The sequence below is a fragment of the Gallinula chloropus genome, assembly GCF_964237585.1.
Source record: "Gallinula chloropus genome assembly, chromosome: 12".
Lineage (NCBI taxonomy): Eukaryota > Metazoa > Chordata > Aves > Gruiformes > Rallidae > Gallinula > Gallinula chloropus.
Genome location: NC_140097.1, coordinates 286,420 through 305,873, shown reverse-complemented (window position 1 = coordinate 305,873; position 19,454 = coordinate 286,420). Strand labels below are relative to the sequence as shown.

Sequence of the window (19,454 nt, the reverse complement as noted above, 5' to 3'; positions counted from 1 at the left end):
ATGGCCTCCGGCTGCCCGCCGCCCTTCGGGGACCCGGGGGAGATGCGGGAGGGCTTTCTGTGCCCCCTGTGCCTGAAGGATCTCCAGTCGTTCTACCAGCTTCAGTCGCACTACGAAGAAGAGCACTCCGGTGATGACAGAGATGTCAGGGGACAGCTCAAAAGTAAGAGCGACGGCTGCTCTGGTGCCTGCGATCCCTGCTGGCCGCGGGAGCTCTCTCAGCACGTCTGAGAATATTAGAATCGAAGCGGGTTACGAGGGAGGGGTGGGGTTCCATCCTTCTCCCAGTGACCTGGGGCCAAGGCATAAGTTGTAAATGAACCCCAGAGCGTTAGAATTTACTTATTCATGGTAGGCACTTCAATGACGTCACTTCTCACATGTTGGATTTTAGGGATGTATTTTATTCTTGTCCTTTTGTGGTGGTTTTTCTTTACACTGAAAACTTTGGTTTGTGCTGTAACCTAGTCCCAAGCATTAAGTGAAGACCTTGCAGAGTACAGGGACTCTGCCACTTGCCAGGTACCAATTCACTAAGCCCTTGTTTTGACAGTAGACACAACTGTACTTGCAGTTAAAGGGTAAAGCTAAGGAAGGTTGTTAGGGGGAAAAGATGGAAAAGACCGTGGGTGATGGAGCAGGCACTAGGTGCTGGGAGTGTCCCAGGGTTGTGCTGTGGATTTCCAGCTTTTACTGGTGGTTGAAAAATGCCTTTGAATTCTGTCCTTGCACACACACTGTCATTTTACATTGGGAGAAAAATGTGCAAAACTGGTGATAGTTCTGTGTGCTCTGTGTAAAACACGTGTTTTGATTTTGTTCTGTCTTCAGTGTTCTTTTATTCCAAAACAGTGTATTGTGACTTCTTAGGTTGTCTTTCATATGTGTTCTTGAATCAGTTTTGTCTGCTCACTTTCTATCCTAGTTGTTCATGTCCAGATCCAGTGAAGGTAATTCTAGAAGGGAAGGCCAGCAGAATCACCTGTTTAAATTAATTAGTTTTAAGAACTAGCGTTTGAACTGTGCATCACAAAGGGTTGCATGACTTACTGCTGAACTTTCTGTTCTGTGCTGTGGAGCTCTAGAAACACCTTATTACTTCAGTTGAGTCATACTGAGGTGTTTTGACTTCATGGCAGACAAGATTGTGACGTGACAAATATTTGGTGACTGTGTTGGATAACTTGTTTTTTTTTTTTTCAGATCTAGTCCAGAAGGCCAAAAGAGCAAAGAAGAAATTACTGAAAAGAGAAGATGACAGAACTGATTCTGGATCTCAGGAGCGATATGAGTCATTCAGCTATGGTGGGGTAGATCCATATATGTGGGAGCCCCAGGAAGTAGGTAGGAAAGCTGGGGACTACTTTTGAGAGTACTGCTGCTTGATAATACATTGCCAGATGTAACTGAGGGGTGAAGAAGGTTGCAGATTTTCTCTTTAATGTGGTGCCTGATGTTTCCTGTACTAGAAATAGAACAGTATTCATTGCTAGCCTGGAGATTAGGTTTTAACCTGCATGTTTTATTTAGAGTAATGCCGTGAAAATGCAGGATTCTAATGTGTCTTTGAAATTCAGTTTGAACATGAGAAATAAGTGGTGAAAAGAAGTTACAGCTGCCTCTCAAGAGGCATTTTAAAGCACTTAAGTTCGTACAGAACAACTGGGTAACTGAAAGCTTTCTGCTCTCTCTCCAGGTACTATGAGAAGCCACCTTTCTGATTTCAAGAAACACCGAGCAGCCAGGATTGATCACTATGTAGTTGAAGTTAATAAGCTAATAATCAGGTTAGAAAAGGTAAAATTGCTCCTTTTTAACATACCAAACTTCTGAATGTTTCCTAGATACTAAAATACTAATTTATTTTTTTAATGAAGTGGACTCCTTTGTCTAGCATTTATGTATCTATCTATTTATCCTCTTCTAAAGGACACTAAGCTGTGGTACTGTTCTTTTTTATCCTAGAGTACAATGTGTGGCCTGACCCTGTACCATGGATGTGATTTCTGTTTCTATGCACTGTTTTCAAGCTGAGATGCTATTTAAATGTGCTTCAAAACCTATTTGTTTTCCTGTGTAGTTTCTCCATACTTTCCTGTACTAAATTTCTCCCTAATGTTTTTGTCATGATTCTTTCAACTTCTCATTCTTCAAAGTCTACCAGTGATGCACTTGCATTTTGGCTTATATGCTCTAATGTTGGATACTGTAAGGATTATGTCCAAAGTGTTGTGGTTTGTACAGGTTTTGTTCTTGTTGGGCTGGGTTGTGTTGGGTTTTTTCTTGAATGTATTGTTTATCTCCTCCTAGCTTACATCGTTTGACAGAGCAAACACTGAGTCAGCTAAAATAAGAGGTTGGTATGAGCTTACCTCAGACTGTCTGTTTGTATAGTTTAGCCAGCTGAGGAACTGTATTAATACCTCGTGCTGTGTGTATTCCCTCCCCTCTTGCCTGGTTACAGCTATAGAGAAGTCTGTTGTGCCTTGGGTCAGCGATCAGGATGTTCCTTTCTGCCCAGACTGTGGGAGTAAGTTCAGCATCAGGAACCGACGTCACCACTGCCGCCTCTGCGGGTCTATCATGTGCAAGAAGTGCATGGAGCTCGTCAGTCTTCCTCTGGCAAGTAAGTACAGCCTGTGGTGCTCACTCAGGGTGCTCACTGCACTCTGGCTGTTTACCATTAGGAAAAAGGCTGCTGGTAGTATTTTGAGTGTAAAGAAAACATGGTCCTTAATGTGTGTGTCATTCAGTTTCATGCAGACACTTCTCTGTGAAACAGAATCAGAAGAATGATTTCTCCATTCTCTGCTTCTGTTCCTCCTTCAGATTTGAAAGTGTTACATCATGCTGAAAAAGTTACTGCAGTAGTAGTATATATATATATATAGTCGTAAATGTAATGAACATTTGCTGTCTTATTCTACTGCCATAACTCTGAAGGTATTAACTTTAGGAATTACAACTACCAAAGCCCTTGACTTTTAGAACTATTGTATTTCCAGTCTTGCCCATGATTATACAAATGCTAACATTAAGGAAACAAATCCACAAGGCTTTTAGAAACCCTGCAAGCTTTAATTTCCTCATCTTAGTGCATTGGAGAGGAGACCGTATGTTCTGTGAAAGTCAGTGATATTAACTGTGCATTTTTGGAGCTGTTCAAGCACAAAACATGGACAGCATTAACATACCTGCTCTTCCGTCCACTCCTCTGTAACTCAGCAGCCTGCTTTCTTGCTCCTTTTAGAATGGACCAAGATTTACAGTGAGGACTGGAATTCTGACTTGCAGCCTTGGTTGTCACGGGTCCTTTCATGTCTTTCAGCACACTGTTTCCACTTGGTTTTCTAATATTGCCTGAGTGCAAAGTTTCTCTTAACGTGGAATTCATTTGTGGTGGTAAAATCTGTTGCCTTCACCAGTCAGTGTAAAATTACCTGTTGGTAATTTTTAGACAAGCTCACCAGTGCCAGCAGAGAGTCCCTGGGCTCCCACACCAGCCCGAACTCCTCGCCCGGCAGCGTCCATGGCTCCCGCCGCGGCAGCATCAGCAGCATCAGCAGCGTGAGCTCAGTTCTGGACGAGAAGGACGACGAGCGCATCCGTTGCTGCCGGCACTGCAAAGACACGCTGCTGAAAAGGGAACAGCAGATTGATGAAAAAGAGTACACTCCAGAGATTGTGAGACTGTATGAGGTAAATCACACTCTGCTGCTTTCATCCTGGCATCTGCAGCTGTCACTGCCTGTGGCTTGCTGTCTCATGCACAAGCTCTCACTTCGTGCCCTTGTGCTCGCTTGTATTAGGATAGACTCTGTCGGGCAGTTATGCCACATAACAAAGTTATATCTGAAAAGATGGAGCCAGTTGCCATGTAGTTTCTCTATCTCCTGATAACTTCAAACGTCATTTTAAGATAAATCTTCATTTGTATCACCTGGAACAGTTCTGAGATGCCTCTCTTAAAATTGTGACCCGTGTCAGCAGGGATTCCTCAGAACAGTTCTTGTTTCAACTGATGACGCGTTTTGTTTCTGTTGATGGGCTGCTCTGGAACTGCAGAACTCACTGTCTGTGCTGTTTGTCCTCATACCGGTGGCAAAGGCTTTATGAACCATCTACATCAATGACCAGCATATGGCTGGAACAGTGTGTTTGGATAGGCACTGAAAGCAGGCACTGTCAGTCCTCAGGTACCTTCAGCAGTGCCTGCTGGTTACTGTCACGGGAGATTCTGTTGGTGCTCTTTGCGAAGAGATTTAAAGCTAGAAGTTGTCCGAGTCATCCATTAAAACAGCTTCTGAAGTCAAAACTCACCTTGCAGGTGTACAGGTAGTCTTTGTCCCCAGACATGCTATCTGTTTGAAGATAACAGGAGAATCTTATCATCCTAAATAGTTAGATGGCTTTCATCACAGTTGACTTTGTGCACAGGCAGCATGAAAAGTTTCTTCCAGCCTGTCCTTGCATTAGTGTATTAATAGAAGTTATTTTTTTTATACTTTTTTTTTCAAACAAGAAACTCCGTCTCTGTATGGAAAAGGTTGATCAGAAGGCACCAGAATACATAAGGATGGCAGAATCACTCAAGTAAGGCCCATTTTGCTGATGTTGCTTATGAATATATGTGGTGTTTCTCTTCAGCAGTGTGGGAAGGAGTAAGGAAGTGGTGTGCTAGAGGCTGCAAGAGTGTGTAATGACAAGAGGCTCTTCAAACAATGTAGTCCTGACTGAATTACTGATGGTAACACTGCATGCAGAGAAGAAATCTGATAGGTGTTTTAAAGCCGCTTCCCAGTGAGGTGCACTGCTTGTTGCAAGAGGAGACACGAGGTTCTGGTGAAGCGCGTGCAACGCGCTGCGTCTCTGTGCGCACCGTCGGTTACGAGCATCTTCACTACATCTCTGTGGGCTTGTAGGCTTTTGCTGTCTGACAAATGTTAGTAGAGAGAACTGGTTTTACTTCACTGGTATAGTTATTCAATCAGCCAGTGTTTTTACCACACCCTGGAAAAAAACACCACCACAAAGTAGATACGTTTTCTGTGTATGTTTTAGATACTGTTAAAATACAGCTGCTCCTAGAATACTAAATAGTAATAAAATCCTAAGTAAAATTTATCTTTTATGAAGCATGCATGTTCGTAAGGTGATTGTAATTTTCTACCTCTGTCAGAAAGAAAGGGGTTTTTAAAAACAATGATCTTGATATAAAATCATTGCAGCCCTTTAATGTTGGCTCTTCTTCCCATTGTTGAAACTAAGTTATCTTGGGATAACTTCTAGTGCTGTATGTGTTGTTAGCTGGATGCATGACTCTCAAAGTTGTATTTATTTCTTAGTGCTGGGGAGACAACCTACAGTCTTGACCATGCTAATGACTTGAGGGTGGAGATTCAAAAAGTATACGAGTTTATAGATGCCATAAGGTAAATGAAGATCCCTCTCTTCCCACTCCCCTGCCCAGCATTTGTCTGTCTCCCTCTGTTATGACTTCTCTGTAGTTCTTTTCAGCTGTTGGTGTCTATGCGTGTGTAACATACACCTGCTTGTTTATATGGATAATCAGTTTGTCTACTCAGTTGTAAATTGCTCCTGTGCACCGTCAATTTCTGCTTCCTCTTCCAGCCTTAAAAAGTGTGCATTCCTCTGCAGTGGGAATAACTGAGCACAGAGGAAACAGACAACACTGCACAGTTCTTCTCCTGTTTCTTTTCCCTTCCTTTTTTGAAAAAGGTGGGGTGGGGGTAAGAAGTGTTCTAACTTGTGATACCCAAAATGGTATACCCAAAAGAACACCAGGAAACTTCTTTTCATACTGTCTCTCTCACTTCCTGTCACATTTCTGCTGGCCCTTGTTTATGAACTTGATGTTTGCTTTGGTTTAGTAAGAAGATTTTGAGTCTAGGCTTGCATGAAGATCCCCAGCCTCACCCTAAAACACTACAGCTTCAGAGAATGATAAGATACTCAGCTACACTTTTTGTTCAGGTAAATGGAGCATATGTCACAAGCTAAATGTGAATTTGTACACAGCATTCTCTTCTCTGCCAGGCATCCCTGTGGTTTCAAACTATTTTCACAGGAGGTTTAGTTCTGTACATTTTCTGTAGTTTGCCTTATGATCTATGGTAGCCTTAAATGAGCTAGCTTGAATGCAAACAGCATAGTCATATGTGAGTCTTGGCTTTGTCTCTTGCTGAGGGACTAGCTAGCAGTACAGTTCTGTCAGCAGGGATGTGCTCAGGCTTGCAGCACTGACTGCGCTGTAGAAGTACCTTTTGTTTGTTTGTGGAGCGTTCTGTTGATGGTGTCTCTCTTTTCAAGTACTTGAAAACTGGCTGAGTTGCCTGCAAGCAGCACTACAAATATTTCAATTTTTGACAGGAAAAACTGCTTGGCCTGATGTCCCTCCCAACCAAAGATCAGTACGAAGAACTAAAGAAGAGAAGGCTGCATATGGTAAGACAGGTGAAGGTCTGTAACATCTCGGAACAGGGGCCCTCTCAAGGGCTTAAGCATGTAGCTGTGTGTGTATGAATAGTTGCCTTTAACATGGGTTTTCAGAGTGGTTTTGTTTGGGGTCCCCACCCTTTCTCAGGGACTGTCATTGTAACCCACACAGAGCAGGAGTAGGTATGTTCTGAGCAGCAGCCACTTCTCAGAAGCAGCAGTGACTTGGCTGCCCATGCTGTTCTGCTGCAGTGCATGCAGAGCAAGCCCTAAACTAAGGATGTTCATTTACATGGCTTTTCAGATTGTGTTCTGAAGTTCATTTGCACAGGTAGAGTTTGGAAGCTTCTTTCAGTGGTGAAAAAGGGCCTGTTAGAATAAGGATGCCTCTTCAGAGAGAGTAAGTTTATTTGTTTTCAGTTAGGAGGGCGAGCATCATTAACTGTAAGCTAACCCAGCTTTACCTGGAGGTAGAAGTTAAGAATCACTGCGCTCAAAATGAAGGGTGTCAGTGATCTGTAACACTCATGTTCTGTTACAGATGTCAGCATTAGGCACTGTTCTGCTCTACTTAAAGCCCTGTCCCTGCTCCTACGTTCCCTTCCAGACATAACGGGGTTTTGATGAATATCATCACAAAAAAGTGAAGCATTTACTTAATATGGACATAGCGTTTCCTGCAAAGCAAACAGAAATGCAGCCTATTGTTTCAGTGACAGTCATCAGTGCCTTGAGATCAGCTAACTTCTGGTACCTACAGGTATTCAGAATGGGATTCTCCAGGCTCATGGTGTTCTCTTGCTACCTGTTCCTTGTTTCAGCTGGTGCTCGAAACACATGGGAAACAAGAGGAAAAGCAGAGAGACTTTCTTTCCAGATCTGCAGCTGCAGTTAATGGTGATGCAACTCACCTGAAAAAAGGAACAGTCAGGAAGTCTGAGGGCTGGTTACCTACATCAAGCATATCAAGAGAGAGTGAGAGAGCAGACCCGCTGCTTCAGCAGATTGACAATATCACATCCTTCATCGAGCAAGCAAAAGCAGCTAACAGGACAGACGAGGTCCATATGTTGCAAGAGAACCTGAGGCAGCTTCAGGACGAATATGATCAGCAACAAACGCTGAAAGCTATTGAGCTTTCCAAAAAACAGGCAGAAGAGGAAGAGATGCAGAGGGAAGAACTTCAGGTCCTTTGTGAGAAGGAGTGGGAAAGAGAGCACCACAAACTTGTGTCTCGGCATGCAAGGACGTGCTCCTTAGACTTCAGAGAAGTCAAGCAGCATCAGCATGAAGTTGCAAAAGAGAACCAGAACTTGACAGCACGTGCACTGGAACTGGATATTGCTCAGATTAAAAGGGATGCAAGCTTTGAAACGCCATCTGCTGAGCAGCTGCCAGCTGAAGAGCACTTGATCTTCACACTCAAACCCCAGAATGTCCCACAGTGCAACAGAGAGCAAGGCCAGACAGCCTGTCTAAACCCCTTCGAGGATGAAGCAGACACCCCTCAGTCAGAGGAAGATCCTGCTAACCCATTTGCAAAAGACACTTCTCCAGTGGTTTCTTTCTCTAACACAGCTCTACAAGGGGACAGAAAAGAATATAATCCATTTGAAAATGAGGAGGAGGAAGAAAATAACGGAGCTCCTGGCTGCCCTTCAAACCCCTTTGAAGAGGATGAAAATGCATTTCAGCAGTCTGGGGGCAGGTGGAATTCTGGGAATCCATTTGAGGAGGGGTCCTCTACCAATCCCTTTGAAATGGAAGATGGCACTGAGCTCTCTGGAGAGGAGGCTATAGAGGAAGAGCTGCTGCTCCAACAGATAGATAATATCAAAGCTTATATATTTGATGCCAAACACAGCGGCCGAATGGATGAGGTGGAGGTACTGACAGAGAACTTGAAAGAGCTGAAGCGCACATTAGCAAAGCAGAAGGAGAAATCCAACTGCTGAAGCAGCAGCAGGGCTGTGTAATAGTTTGTCTGCTGTTCAATATGGGAAAGTGGAGCAGAAACTTACAGAGGAGTACACAACACAAGAGGAAATTGGGAGAATCCGACTTAGGCACTTTCAGTTAAGGATTTCCACTACTACTCAGTCATGAAGAAAGAGTTACTGAGACAGGCTGCTGGTCTCAGACACTTATACTAAGAAATCTTAACATAACTTGTTTAAACACTCAAATGCTAACAGATCTTACTGTGTGCTTGTTTTGGTCAAAGTGCTAGTAGGGAGCACTTTGGAAGTGATGATTTGGAAATGGTTGCAATATTGGTTTGTCATCTTTTCCCCCTTCCTGTTGTAGCACTGGCCTTGGACACTTCTGAAACTCCTGCACCCTGTGGTAATGGCGCAGTGCAGTGGTACAGACTAGCTTAACTGCCTAATGGTGTTATGAGGATGTGCTGTTGAAAGGCTCCTGTGGTATTTGAGATGCAGAATATACAGGCTTGCAGATAAATTTTGTGCAATGCTAATGCAGAAAAGGGATTTTAAGACAGAGGGGAACTTTATAACTGATCTCAATGAGAGTCACCTTTTAATGTATTTATAAAAACTCCCAAGTAAAATTTGATGCTGTCTTACCCACACTTCTAGTTTCCCATTTGCTCTGAGCACAAACTGCAGTGTGAGAGAGTGTGCCACGCTGGCTCAGGCCTGCTCATTTCCAAGGAACAGGGCATCAGGCTGGCACCTTTTCACACTGTAACACGCAGGGTGACCGTCCAGTTCCCTCACAGAACCTGCACATTCCTTTATGTTGTCCAGGTGCTGGAATCACCATGTTTCTCATGTTTGTGAGACTGGAACCTGCTTTTTTTAGCAATCAAGGAACAAAAATCTTGTTTACAATGGAGAGCTGAAGTGCCACTGAACTGGAATTCTGTGAAAGCTGGGAGACAAAGTCTGTGGCTGCAATGGTGCCAAATAGCAATGCTCTTTCATACCTGATTCCCCTCAGAAGTTGTTACAAGAATCAGGCACGTCTGTCATTAATAAGCTCCGAATTGGAGTCATCCTGCTCTTGGGGGATGACTGGCTGAAGGCCAGGACCTGTGATACGTGAGGGCTTAGAACTGGGCTTCTCAAGATTGGTGTCAGAAGTGTAGGAGCACTTCAGAGTTGTCAGCCTGTATCTTGTGAAAGTTGGAGCCTGAGCTGCTTTGATTTTTATCTTTGAAAGGCAGAGGCCCATCATCAGGCATCAGGGTTTGAAAGGGGAGGTGTGTGGGGAGTTGGTGGAAAGGCTGTATTTCTTTAAAGCTGAACGGGAGGAGAGTCTGGCAGATTGCACCATGTAGCACTGGTGATGGCAGGTTTGCTCGAAGTGGGTCATGTCTTTAACTGTCTCTCTGGTAATGCAGCCCTTGGGTTACAGCTGTGCTAATGTCTGTTAGTGTTTTTAGGGACACCGTTATGCTTCCTGAAGAGCAGGAACTCTAGTTTTAAGGGGAGGTAGGGACTTGTTTGAAGCACCCAAACCACCTATAGCCTCACTTAATAGCACTACATCGAAGTGATTTATAGCAGCCACTTGACTGGTGACGTTCTCACTGTAGCCTAAATCTAGATGTGCAGAACACGTTGTCTTAAACCATGAAGTTTTTATACTGAGATGTTTTAGCAGAGTTGACCGAGCCCCAGAGTGTTATTTTGCACCAAGTGAAAGAGGATTGTGGAGTGTGGTACAGTGACAGACTGTGGTACCAGAGAAATAGTACATTGTTATTTAAAACACACTTGTTTGCAAGTCAGTAGGATTCCTCCATGTGCTGTAACCCAAACCACCTTTATATCCACAGGAAAAAGTTTCAGTGGCTTCAGCTTTCAAGTATTTTTTTCCCCTTTTTTGCAACTATCCTGCCTTATTTGTATTTTCCATCTAATACACTAATAATGAAATTATCATTACTGTACATGTAGTAATGCATTTTTAGAAGCAGCTAACAGACTAGCATTACCTCATGTCTTTGCCAGCGTTAGGTGTGATAGTGAGCTCCAAAGGGAAGCCCTTGTGCTGGTGGTTGGACTGCTGTGAGGCTCCAAAGGCACAACAGAATGAAGACGCCTTAACCATAAAGCTCAGTAACTAGCATTGACTTTTGTGTAAATTGCATGTTCTACTTGGTATGGAGACTTTGGAAACAGATGAAATAAACCAACTTGTTTATTTTGTGCTGTGTTTGTCCTTGATAGTTTCTAGAGTGGAGTTTTGTACCTGACCATTAGCTCAGGAATGCTCAGAGTTCTGCAGCAACCTGTGTGTGTAAGCCTGTTTGAAAAGGTCTCTGCTGGCTGTCGATTCCAAGCAACGTGGTACCATCATCATGTTTATATATTGTTCTTGATACAGTGCAATTGCTTGGTGAGGCAGAAGCTTTAGAAGGTTGGTTTTGATCATGTGCAGGGAGCAGGTGTGTTTGAGGGAGCAGGAGTTACGTTAGCAACGTGGCTTACTGGACGTTGCTGGCAGTTAAATCTAGACACAGCTCTCTGCATGGCTTTTTAAAGTGGAAGATGTTTAGGAAATTGTCTTAGGGTAGCTTTTTTACTTTTGAAGGACAATAAAGATAATTGTAAAGCATATCTTCTGAATACCAACTTACATGTTCTCCTTTACTACCAACAATTCTTGATCGACGCTTCTGAGAGCGGCAGCATCAACTCCAAAAGTTGTATCTTGTTGTAAATGAGACTTCTAATTGTTTGACTGGCAACTAAATAAAGGAAGACAATTCAGCACATAGTTTGAGCGTGGAGTTACATTATCATTTGGCTGTCCTCAGGAAATCAGGAACATTTTATACCACTTCCTATTAACTGAGGAATTCTGTGCTGCTTGTGAGATTAAATTAAATTTTTAATCTAGATTATCCTAAAGCAAATAGTTTTGGTTTTGCAGTAACCTTATACATGTAGGCATGAGTAGGAAATAGGGTGCTGGTCAATCTCTTTGTCTTTTATGCAGTGTTGCCTGTAATGCTTTGTAAAACTGGCACCAAAAAAAGGTGGGGTTTTAACTTTAATTTCTTTAATTTCTTTTTCACATTAATTACTCCCGTTGCAGCTGTAAGAAGCCTCATGAGACCAGGCTGGCTGGGGCCTTGCTTGCTCTTGTCTCTTACTGAAGTCTTGCTTGTCCAGTGCAAGGGAAAAACATCTCTGACTCGAGATGTCAAGCTGACGCTTCATTCTTCAGAGCAGCTTTATATTTTCCCCTCATCTCTTTGGGCAGTGGCACAACACCAGGGCAGGGAACTTGGCCTTCAATCTCACACATGCATTCTCTCAGATGATACTTCTTGGGCCCAAACGTTGCTGGATGTGACAGTTTTTTCCTTTCTCTTTCCTCTCTTTCAAGCGTTTCTCTATAAAAGATCCCTGTTAGTTACTGGCAGGAGCCTGAATCATTTTCCTCTCCCTTCCCGGGGCCCAGCTGCCCAGAAAGATGCAGTTACAGTTCCCAGCTTGTGCACCTTACCTAGGGCATGGCAATCTGAGCTGGGCAAAGCCGTCCTGCCAAGCCTGTTCCTGACTGCAGGTGGCAGGGGTTGTGCTATAGTGAACACCAGGCTGTAAGGGGCCTTATTAAGCGTTACTTACTTGCTTTTCCCCAGGATCTTTTTAATGTGCTCCGTTATCTCTTTGTTGCTTTTATCTTCGATGTCAACCAACACTTGTTCTCCGCTGTCTGTCAGAGAAGCCCGTGTCAGGGTGGCACCCGGCCCCGCTCCCCGCCAGGCGCTGGGTCACAGCGGCTGCAGGAAGCGCCTCCACCCGCAGCCAGGCCCCGCCCGGCCCGGCCTCACCAAACATCCTCCCCCCCCGCTTACGGCCGGGACGCGGGGCCCCAGTCCCGCTTCCAGCCCGACAGCCGCCGCCTCCCGCAGAGGGACTCGCGGCGGGACAGGGGCCCAGGCCCGGCCGCACCTACCCAGGTAGAAGCGGAGGAAGGGCGAGGGGGTCATGTTCCTGAACAGCACGATCTGCACCCAGGGGTTCTTGTACTGGATCTGCGGGATGTTGAAGAACACGAACTTCCTGGAGAGGAGAGGAGAGGAGAGGAGAGGAGAGGAGAGGAGAGGAGAGGAGAGGAGAGGAGAGGAGAGGAGAGGAGAGGAGAGGAGAGGAGAGGAGAGGAGAGGAGAGGAGAGGAGAGGAGAGGAGAGGAGAGGAGAGGAGAGGAGAGGAGAGGGAGATGAGAGGCGAGAGGGAGAGGAGAGGCGAGGCGAGCGGCTCGGCCAGGCGGGCCCGGTACCCGCGCCGCCGCCCCGCCGCGCCCGCTCGCTCACCTCGCCCCCTCGCTCAGCTCTCCCGCCGTGTTGTAGTTCACGGTCATCGCCTTCACCGAGCTCTTGAAGATGACGTCGCCCTGGCTGAGATACTGCAGCGTCCGCCGGATGGGGAACCGGCCTTTCATCGGCATGGCGGCCGCGCGCCCGCAGCTCCCCGCGCGACAAGCGCACTTCCGCCAGCAGCCGCGCCTCGCGCACTGGGGCCGAGCGAGGGGCGGGGCCTGGCAGAGCGGAGCGAGGGGCGGGGCCTGGCGGGGCGGGGCCTGGCAGGGCGGAGCGAGGGGCGGGGCCTGGCGGGGCGGAGCGAGGGGCGGGGGCGGGCGGTGGAGCGGGGCGGGGCGAGGCGGGGCGGAGCTGGGCCGGGCTGGGCAGTAAGCAGGAGGAAGAGGCCCTGTTTCTCTTTTCCCACGCGTGTTTTCCCTGCAGGCACCCGGATTTCACACCTGACACCTCTGCCCTGGTCATGCTCGTTTCTGCTCTGAGCTGTTCAGTTTCCAGCAGCAGCAGCAAGAGCTGAAGCCAACTACCATCTTCAGGACAGAAATACGCCTACTGCATCCTGGCCATGGGGTGTGTGAACCTGAGGATACAATTCCTGTTTGGAACAGAGTCCAAGTTCATCACCCCGTTCCGCAGCGTGTCTCGAAGGGCAGCAAGACAAGACCCAGTGCATCACCGTAGCCAACACCCGGGGATAGGCCGGCGCCCCCGGCGAGAAGCTCACACGAAGCTCTAACAGCCACCGCCCTCCTCACAGAGAGAAAAGCAGCAAGCAAGGCAGTAAATACTGTATCAGTTTTGGTACCTAATGCTTAAGGGGAAATTAAGAGAAGAGAACTTAAAGAAAACTCAAGAATGTATTTACATTTGTAATTGACTTTAATGGTATAAACCTGGTTTAGGTAGTAGTATTAAGCCACAACGATATAATGCCACATTTAAACAGCATTTCATAAAATGCATAAGCTATATCATGCACTGCAATACTATATATACAAACACAACAATGCAAATTTCTCTTCATGACTGAAGACATTGATTAGATATAAAATTGAGATTAAAAAATTCATGCTATTATTTCGAAATGCTATCACATGTAACAATGATATCACAAAAGCAGCTGTGAGAAACTAATGACTTTTGCAAGGTTTTTAACTTGAAATTAAAATATAATAGCATAAACAAGCTTTCTAAATTATAACAAACAGAGACTTCCAGAAAATGTCCCAAGGAATTAAAGGTAGATGATTCCTTTTATAAAAATGTGTTATTTTTGTAGGAGCTCAGAAGTCCTTGGTATGTGAAATAGATACAACACTTACACAATGTGCAGTTTTTCAGTTACAGAACTGATTGAACACTGGCTTGCAATGTATTTTGGAGTAAAGATTAATTATTAAAAAGTTCCCAGATTCAATGTTGATCCATGTATGAGAAACTCAACATACATGCCCTGTAAATAATGTTTTCTTTTTAAAGAACATCCTTCTTATTTGAAATTTATTCAGTCCTACTTGTAATCCACAAACATATTTTAAAAAGGACCTGTGTCTTGTAATAATTTATCTAAGGTCATTAAAAGATGTGCGAGAAGACAGTTGCTCAGGTGTGTCAGACATCTGGCACTAGGTGAGCTTCCCCCCCTCTGGCTTTCTGTATTGGATCACATTTCAGTTTCCATATAATATTACAACAGAACCTTTGTTGCCACTTAAGTTCGAGCACATTTTGTCCCTCAAATATGTATGTAAAACAAGTTCACAATTTTAAAATATGCTCTTTCTTCCAGATTCACAGTGGAATTTTTAAAGAGTCAATCCTGATCAATATCCTACCTGCTTCCTAATCTTCAAAAATGCTACTGCAGTACACTGACCTTAACAGACACTGAGGTTTCCATTCAGCCTTAAAAGAGGAAAGCAAACATTCAAACAGCACTGATTGTCAAGACACCAATGAAGGACCATCTGTCATAGGGATTCCTGCCATTAATTTAAATAATTTTCCCACTGAAAATATCAAAAATAAGGTTTGAAATGTTCAAATGGACATTTTACACCACCCCCCCCCCCCAATATCTGAAACAAAAGCTTACAAAAGGATTACTAAATGATACGAGACACAGAGAACTGTCTTAGCATTTTCCATAGCAAAGACTGAGAAGCCTTAGAGGGCCTGACTCAGAGACCTGTGTTTTACTTAAAGCACACAGGAAGCTCACCTTTGTTGAGCTGGTATCTGCTCATCTGCTTAAAGATGCACAAGTCTCTGCCATATCTAGTACCAAAAATGGAAATAAGCATCCAGAAAATTCCACCTCACCTTTTTAATCTGACAGAAACAGACTTGCTGAACTGGCCCCTGGCGCAGTTTGTGAAATGCCTTGAAACGTGGGTGGAGGGAAAGGTTAATAGAATTACTGCTGTGATTCCTTTGTAACTTAAGTCTCTGGAAGGGAAAAGGAAGAACTACTTATATTTTGATAATTTAAATGTTTGGATACTCCCTGTGAGTAATAAATTGTCTTACTGCAAGTCTAACCTCAGACATGATGCATGTGCCCAGTTCCCATGTGAGTAGTGGGAACGTCACGCGCACAGTGCAACATCGAGACAGGCTACAGGAAAGGACTGAGTGTGAACATGGGCATTAGTGTGACAGCTGAATGAACTGACCAGCTTTGTTTAGTTCAAGATAGACAATAAAGAGAATAACTTTGTAAAGTGAATATACAATTGAAATGCATCATGAAAATCCTAAATAAATCTTGATGCTTGCCAAGAAATTAACTGCAATCTCCCTCTTTCTTCATTACCACTGTTAATGAAATGCCGTTTCATTGCCAGAGAACACAGACTTTTTTTAACTGAGTTTGGTTTCATGTTATCATTATGGAAATATGAATATTGATTTTTTTAAACAGCTTGGCAAGGGCTTGGAACTAGATGATCCTTGAGGTCCTTTCCAACCCAAACCATTCTGTGATTCTAAAAGTCGGAGGTACTTTCTTTGACTGCAGTTATTTATTTATTATTTTTAACAGACATTATATGTCTAATTAACTGTTTCTTGGCAGACATCTACACATCAAATGAGAAAAGGTAAAAGGAGTAATGTAAAAGACAGATAAGTAATGAAAAATATTTGTCAGTTCTCAACAGAAAATAGTAAATTCAAGGTGCAAAGCTATGAAATTCATGAGGATTCACCTACTGCTAAGTAAGGCTTAGTTTGGGCTAAGAAACGAAAACTAGGAAACTCTGGATTAGCAAATGAATGAAAAACTTTTAACGTAGGTAACAGCATGAATACATGGCTACGTATCTGTACATATATACATACACTACACACTTTCTATACACTGTACAGAATATATTTAGACAGATAGGTATAAACTTATACATTCATACACACATACAACTATGTACATATGCATCAGCTGCTCGAGTGAGTTCTAGAGTTGAACATGCAGAAAATGCACAATGGTGGGAGGCACAAAGTAAAGATGTGTAATATCTATCAGACTTTAAAACCAAGGAAGACAGCATGAATTTAACAATAAGAAGCCATTTTCAAAGCATTCATGTAACTCGGAGGATCAACCACTGTGGGAATGATGGAACATTGTGACAGTATTATCTGTGATGAACAGCCTAACTTCACAAAAAATGGCTCAGTAAAAAGGTAATTCTGGGTCTGATGTTTTCGAAGTCTAATATATTTAGAGTTAATGAACAATTTAACTTGTAACCTCAGTATAAATAATGTTCAAAATCTTTTTGCACAAATAATTTCCTATATAATGTCGATAACATTGACTGCAGCAGAAGCAGGGCTGTAGCACTGCCTAACAAGAGGAGTTACAGCATTTAGCATGAAACAATAAACCCAAACTTAGTTCAGGAGAATGTACTGTTAAAATAGCTCAACGACTTCAGAATTAAAAGGTGCAAAAAGTAAGTTTTCATTTTCTCCCCACTGCCATGCCCTCTTGGTAATTTTTCAGATAAAGCTGTTTTTTAAACTAATTTTCTGTCATTCAAGATCTAGCAGATGCTGGCAATCCGTCCTTCCTCTGCCCCCCACTCTGCTGTCATGTGTCATGTGAACCTGGCCTCATTGTGCGGACTCTCCCTGGGACTGCAGAGTCGTGTGCTGCTCTGGCAGCAGGCCCAAGCTTATTGTCAGAGCAAACCACTGCTGTTGCATGGCAAGTCTGGCAAACTACAGGGACAGACGGGCACCTACGTCGTTTGTCTGGGATTTCTGCTGTCTCTCTTGTGGGCAAGAGCAGATGAAAAGGAACGAGCCTACTCGGCTGCTGCACTCTGAAGAGTAACTGAAGCACAGGAGGGGAATTTCAAATACAAAACCAACATCCTAACTTACTTTTTTTCTTTTCGGGGTGATACCATCCTGCAGGTATTTGCTGGTGCATCCATGTGTGTGTCTGACTGACCTGCCAGTTCTATCACCCAATTCAAACAGGACTCCTGACTGGTGCTTTTATAGCAGAAAGCTGCATTCATCACTTCTTCATTAGCAGTATCCTCAGTCCAGTACTATGGTATGGAAAACACCACAGCAATCCAGTGCACACTGCTTTTAGAACAATGACATCACCCAATCACATTTTAAATTTTAACAAAAATGGCCACAGCTCTTTCCACGGCAGCTGCTGCTTCTAATATTGTCAACATCACAAGTAGTTTTTATGTTGTATATCCTCACAACAGGGGCTTTCCCCTAGAGGTGCTAACACTATCACACAAGAAGTTACACTGCAGTAAAAGAGCTGGTACAAAATTCTGCATTCCAGGTAACACTCAGAACGCACCCTTCCCTCTCACTAACAGTGTGACAATGTGATTCACTGTGGCAAAAGCCCAGAGAAACGAACCTGCACCATTACAAATCTCTGCACGGATATTTGTAGCATCCTCTTGAGAAAAGAAGATTCTGAATGCTGCAACAATGATAACTATAGGAGACTTTAATCCATCCAGAAGCTACAATTAAATTGCCTTCCATGTCACAATGAATGCTACAAATGTGAGCCTCCTAATGAGTAAGAAGTTTAGCAGGTCCGGACTTTTTATTATTTCAGAAGTCTCATCTAGAGCTGCTTAAGGACTTTCAGCTACAACTCACACTCTTACACAAACACTCACCCAGTTGGTGTTTCTAAATAAATGTAACAGAAGAAAAACAGTATTGCTAAATTTATCATTTTTTGTCACATAAAAATACCCAAGTGGTAAATGCCTCTGCCATACAAATCATTAAAATATTTGATGCAGCTCTTGGGCCAGGATCAGATCAAGACTTTTCCATGACATTTAAAAACCCCCCACCTTTCATTGTTTAAAATACTTGATGTCAGTAATAATAAGTTATACTAAACTAAAAGCAATGCTAGCAACTATTAGCCAACACTAGAAAACATGTTGATGGCTCATCCCTCTAGAGAATTAAGAAATAGTTAATTTTATAAGTCCATGGTTTATCAGCCATGAACTGCAATTGAACATGGTTGAATGTAATTCTTAACTATATTTCAGTTTCAAACTGAGTCATGGGAAGGTTTAGAGCACTGCAAAACCGGACATGGTCAGTCAGGGAAGGTGAGGAGAAATAAAGAGAGCTTTGTAATATACTCTTGCTGACAGTCAGAGGTTCTACACAGTTCAGGTTTTAAATTGTACCTTTGGCTGGGTGGTGATGGTGTTTAGGAGTAGAGAGAGGAACAGTTTGGAAACATAGAAAGCATACACAAAGAGCATGGTACAGCTCTGCTTGAAGATGACTGTTCTTCTCGTTAATGACTCATTTTCTGCACAATCAAAAGGCTTCCTATTAGAATAACATTTGCCACAACTATGTTGGTCTCAGTAGAAACTTCAATGAACCTGAATATTCCATCATTACTCTAGCAAGAAATGTATTTTTTTTTCTTCCTAGTTTGAGTAATTCCTGTAGCATGTAACAGTCACTATGACTGCATTGTACTGTGAATTACAGCTGTACTGATTTGACAGAGTACAGTTTCATATAATGTGGATATGCAGTTTAAAAATCCACATTAATATTTCATACATAACACAAAAGCAAGTGACTCTTTGTAGAATAAATGATTGTCTCCTGTAGCATTCTACATTTTCACAGAAATCACTAGCATCTTGACTAAGGACTTTGTTGGGTTTTGTTGCTGTTTTTTCTTTTAGTTTCATTTTCCATACTCATAAGCAGGATATTGATGACATCGCTTTGACAAGAAGTGCTTACAAAGTGCTAATATTATACCCTGGCATTTATTAGATATTAATTCCAAGGTTATTTTTAAATATATACACACTGTTCTTTTCAAAGTAATTTTATTACTAATATCTGATATTATAAAACTCTATTTTTAACCACTGACATTTTCTAAATACAAAGCATGTGAAAAGTATGTTCAGTGATCTATAGCCTTTTAAATGAAAGGCATCAAAAATATTCCTTGTGGCAGAAAAGGTCCTATAGCAGATCTTTAAATAGCTGCTCAAATTTTGTCAACATCATCAAACAAACAAGGAGAAATCTGACAGAAAACTGGTAACAAGTTGGAAATACTCGTACATACCAAAATGCTATTCCTTTAACTTCATAATCCTATGTTTTTATGAAAATGACTTCAATCCATCAGACTGTGTTGTTCCTA

At 43.1% G+C, this 19,454-nt stretch overlaps 2 protein-coding genes across 2 annotated transcripts; one reads left to right on the top strand and one right to left on the bottom strand.

Moving 5' to 3' along the window:
• On the top strand, nucleotides 1-11,196 carry RBSN (rabenosyn, RAB effector; the record flags this gene model as incomplete). The annotated part of the gene is given in 11 exon segments (XM_084269537.1): nucleotides 1-163; nucleotides 1,204-1,344; nucleotides 1,697-1,797; nucleotides 2,311-2,391; nucleotides 2,395-2,626; nucleotides 3,458-3,699; nucleotides 4,523-4,593; nucleotides 5,346-5,432; nucleotides 5,892-5,994; nucleotides 6,391-6,465; nucleotides 7,278-11,196. Coding segments are annotated over 11 exon segments (2,430 nt in total). The 3' UTR covers nucleotides 8,412-11,196.
• A 168-nt stretch (nucleotides 11,197-11,364) lies between these two features.
• On the bottom strand, nucleotides 11,365-12,919 carry MRPS25 (mitochondrial ribosomal protein S25). Its single transcript, XM_084269698.1, has 4 exons — nucleotides 12,752-12,919; nucleotides 12,394-12,500; nucleotides 12,063-12,150; nucleotides 11,365-11,827 (listed from the first exon to the last, which is right to left on the bottom strand). Exons 1-4 carry the CDS (start codon nucleotides 12,883-12,885, stop codon nucleotides 11,635-11,637), a joined length of 522 nt encoding a protein of 173 aa, XP_084125824.1. The 5' UTR covers nucleotides 12,886-12,919; the 3' UTR covers nucleotides 11,365-11,634.
• Nucleotides 12,920-19,454: the final 6,535 nt, after the last annotated feature.

What these genes read in the sequence shown, in the direction of transcription:
- MRPS25 (XM_084269698.1), bottom strand. Translation starts at nt 12,885, where the DNA reads ATGCCGATGAAAGGCCGGTTCCCCATCCGGCGGACGCTGCAGTATCTC. An exon ending in CTTCCTCCGCTTCTACCTGG is followed by an intron (nt 12,151 to 12,393) that starts GTAGGTGCGGCC and finishes CTTCTCTGACAG; the next exon opens with ACAGCGGAGAACAAGTGTTG. An exon ending in AAGATCCTGGGGAAAAGCAA is followed by an intron (nt 11,828 to 12,062) that starts GTAAGTAACGCT and finishes GATCTTTTATAG; the next exon opens with AGAAACGCTTGAAAGAGAGG.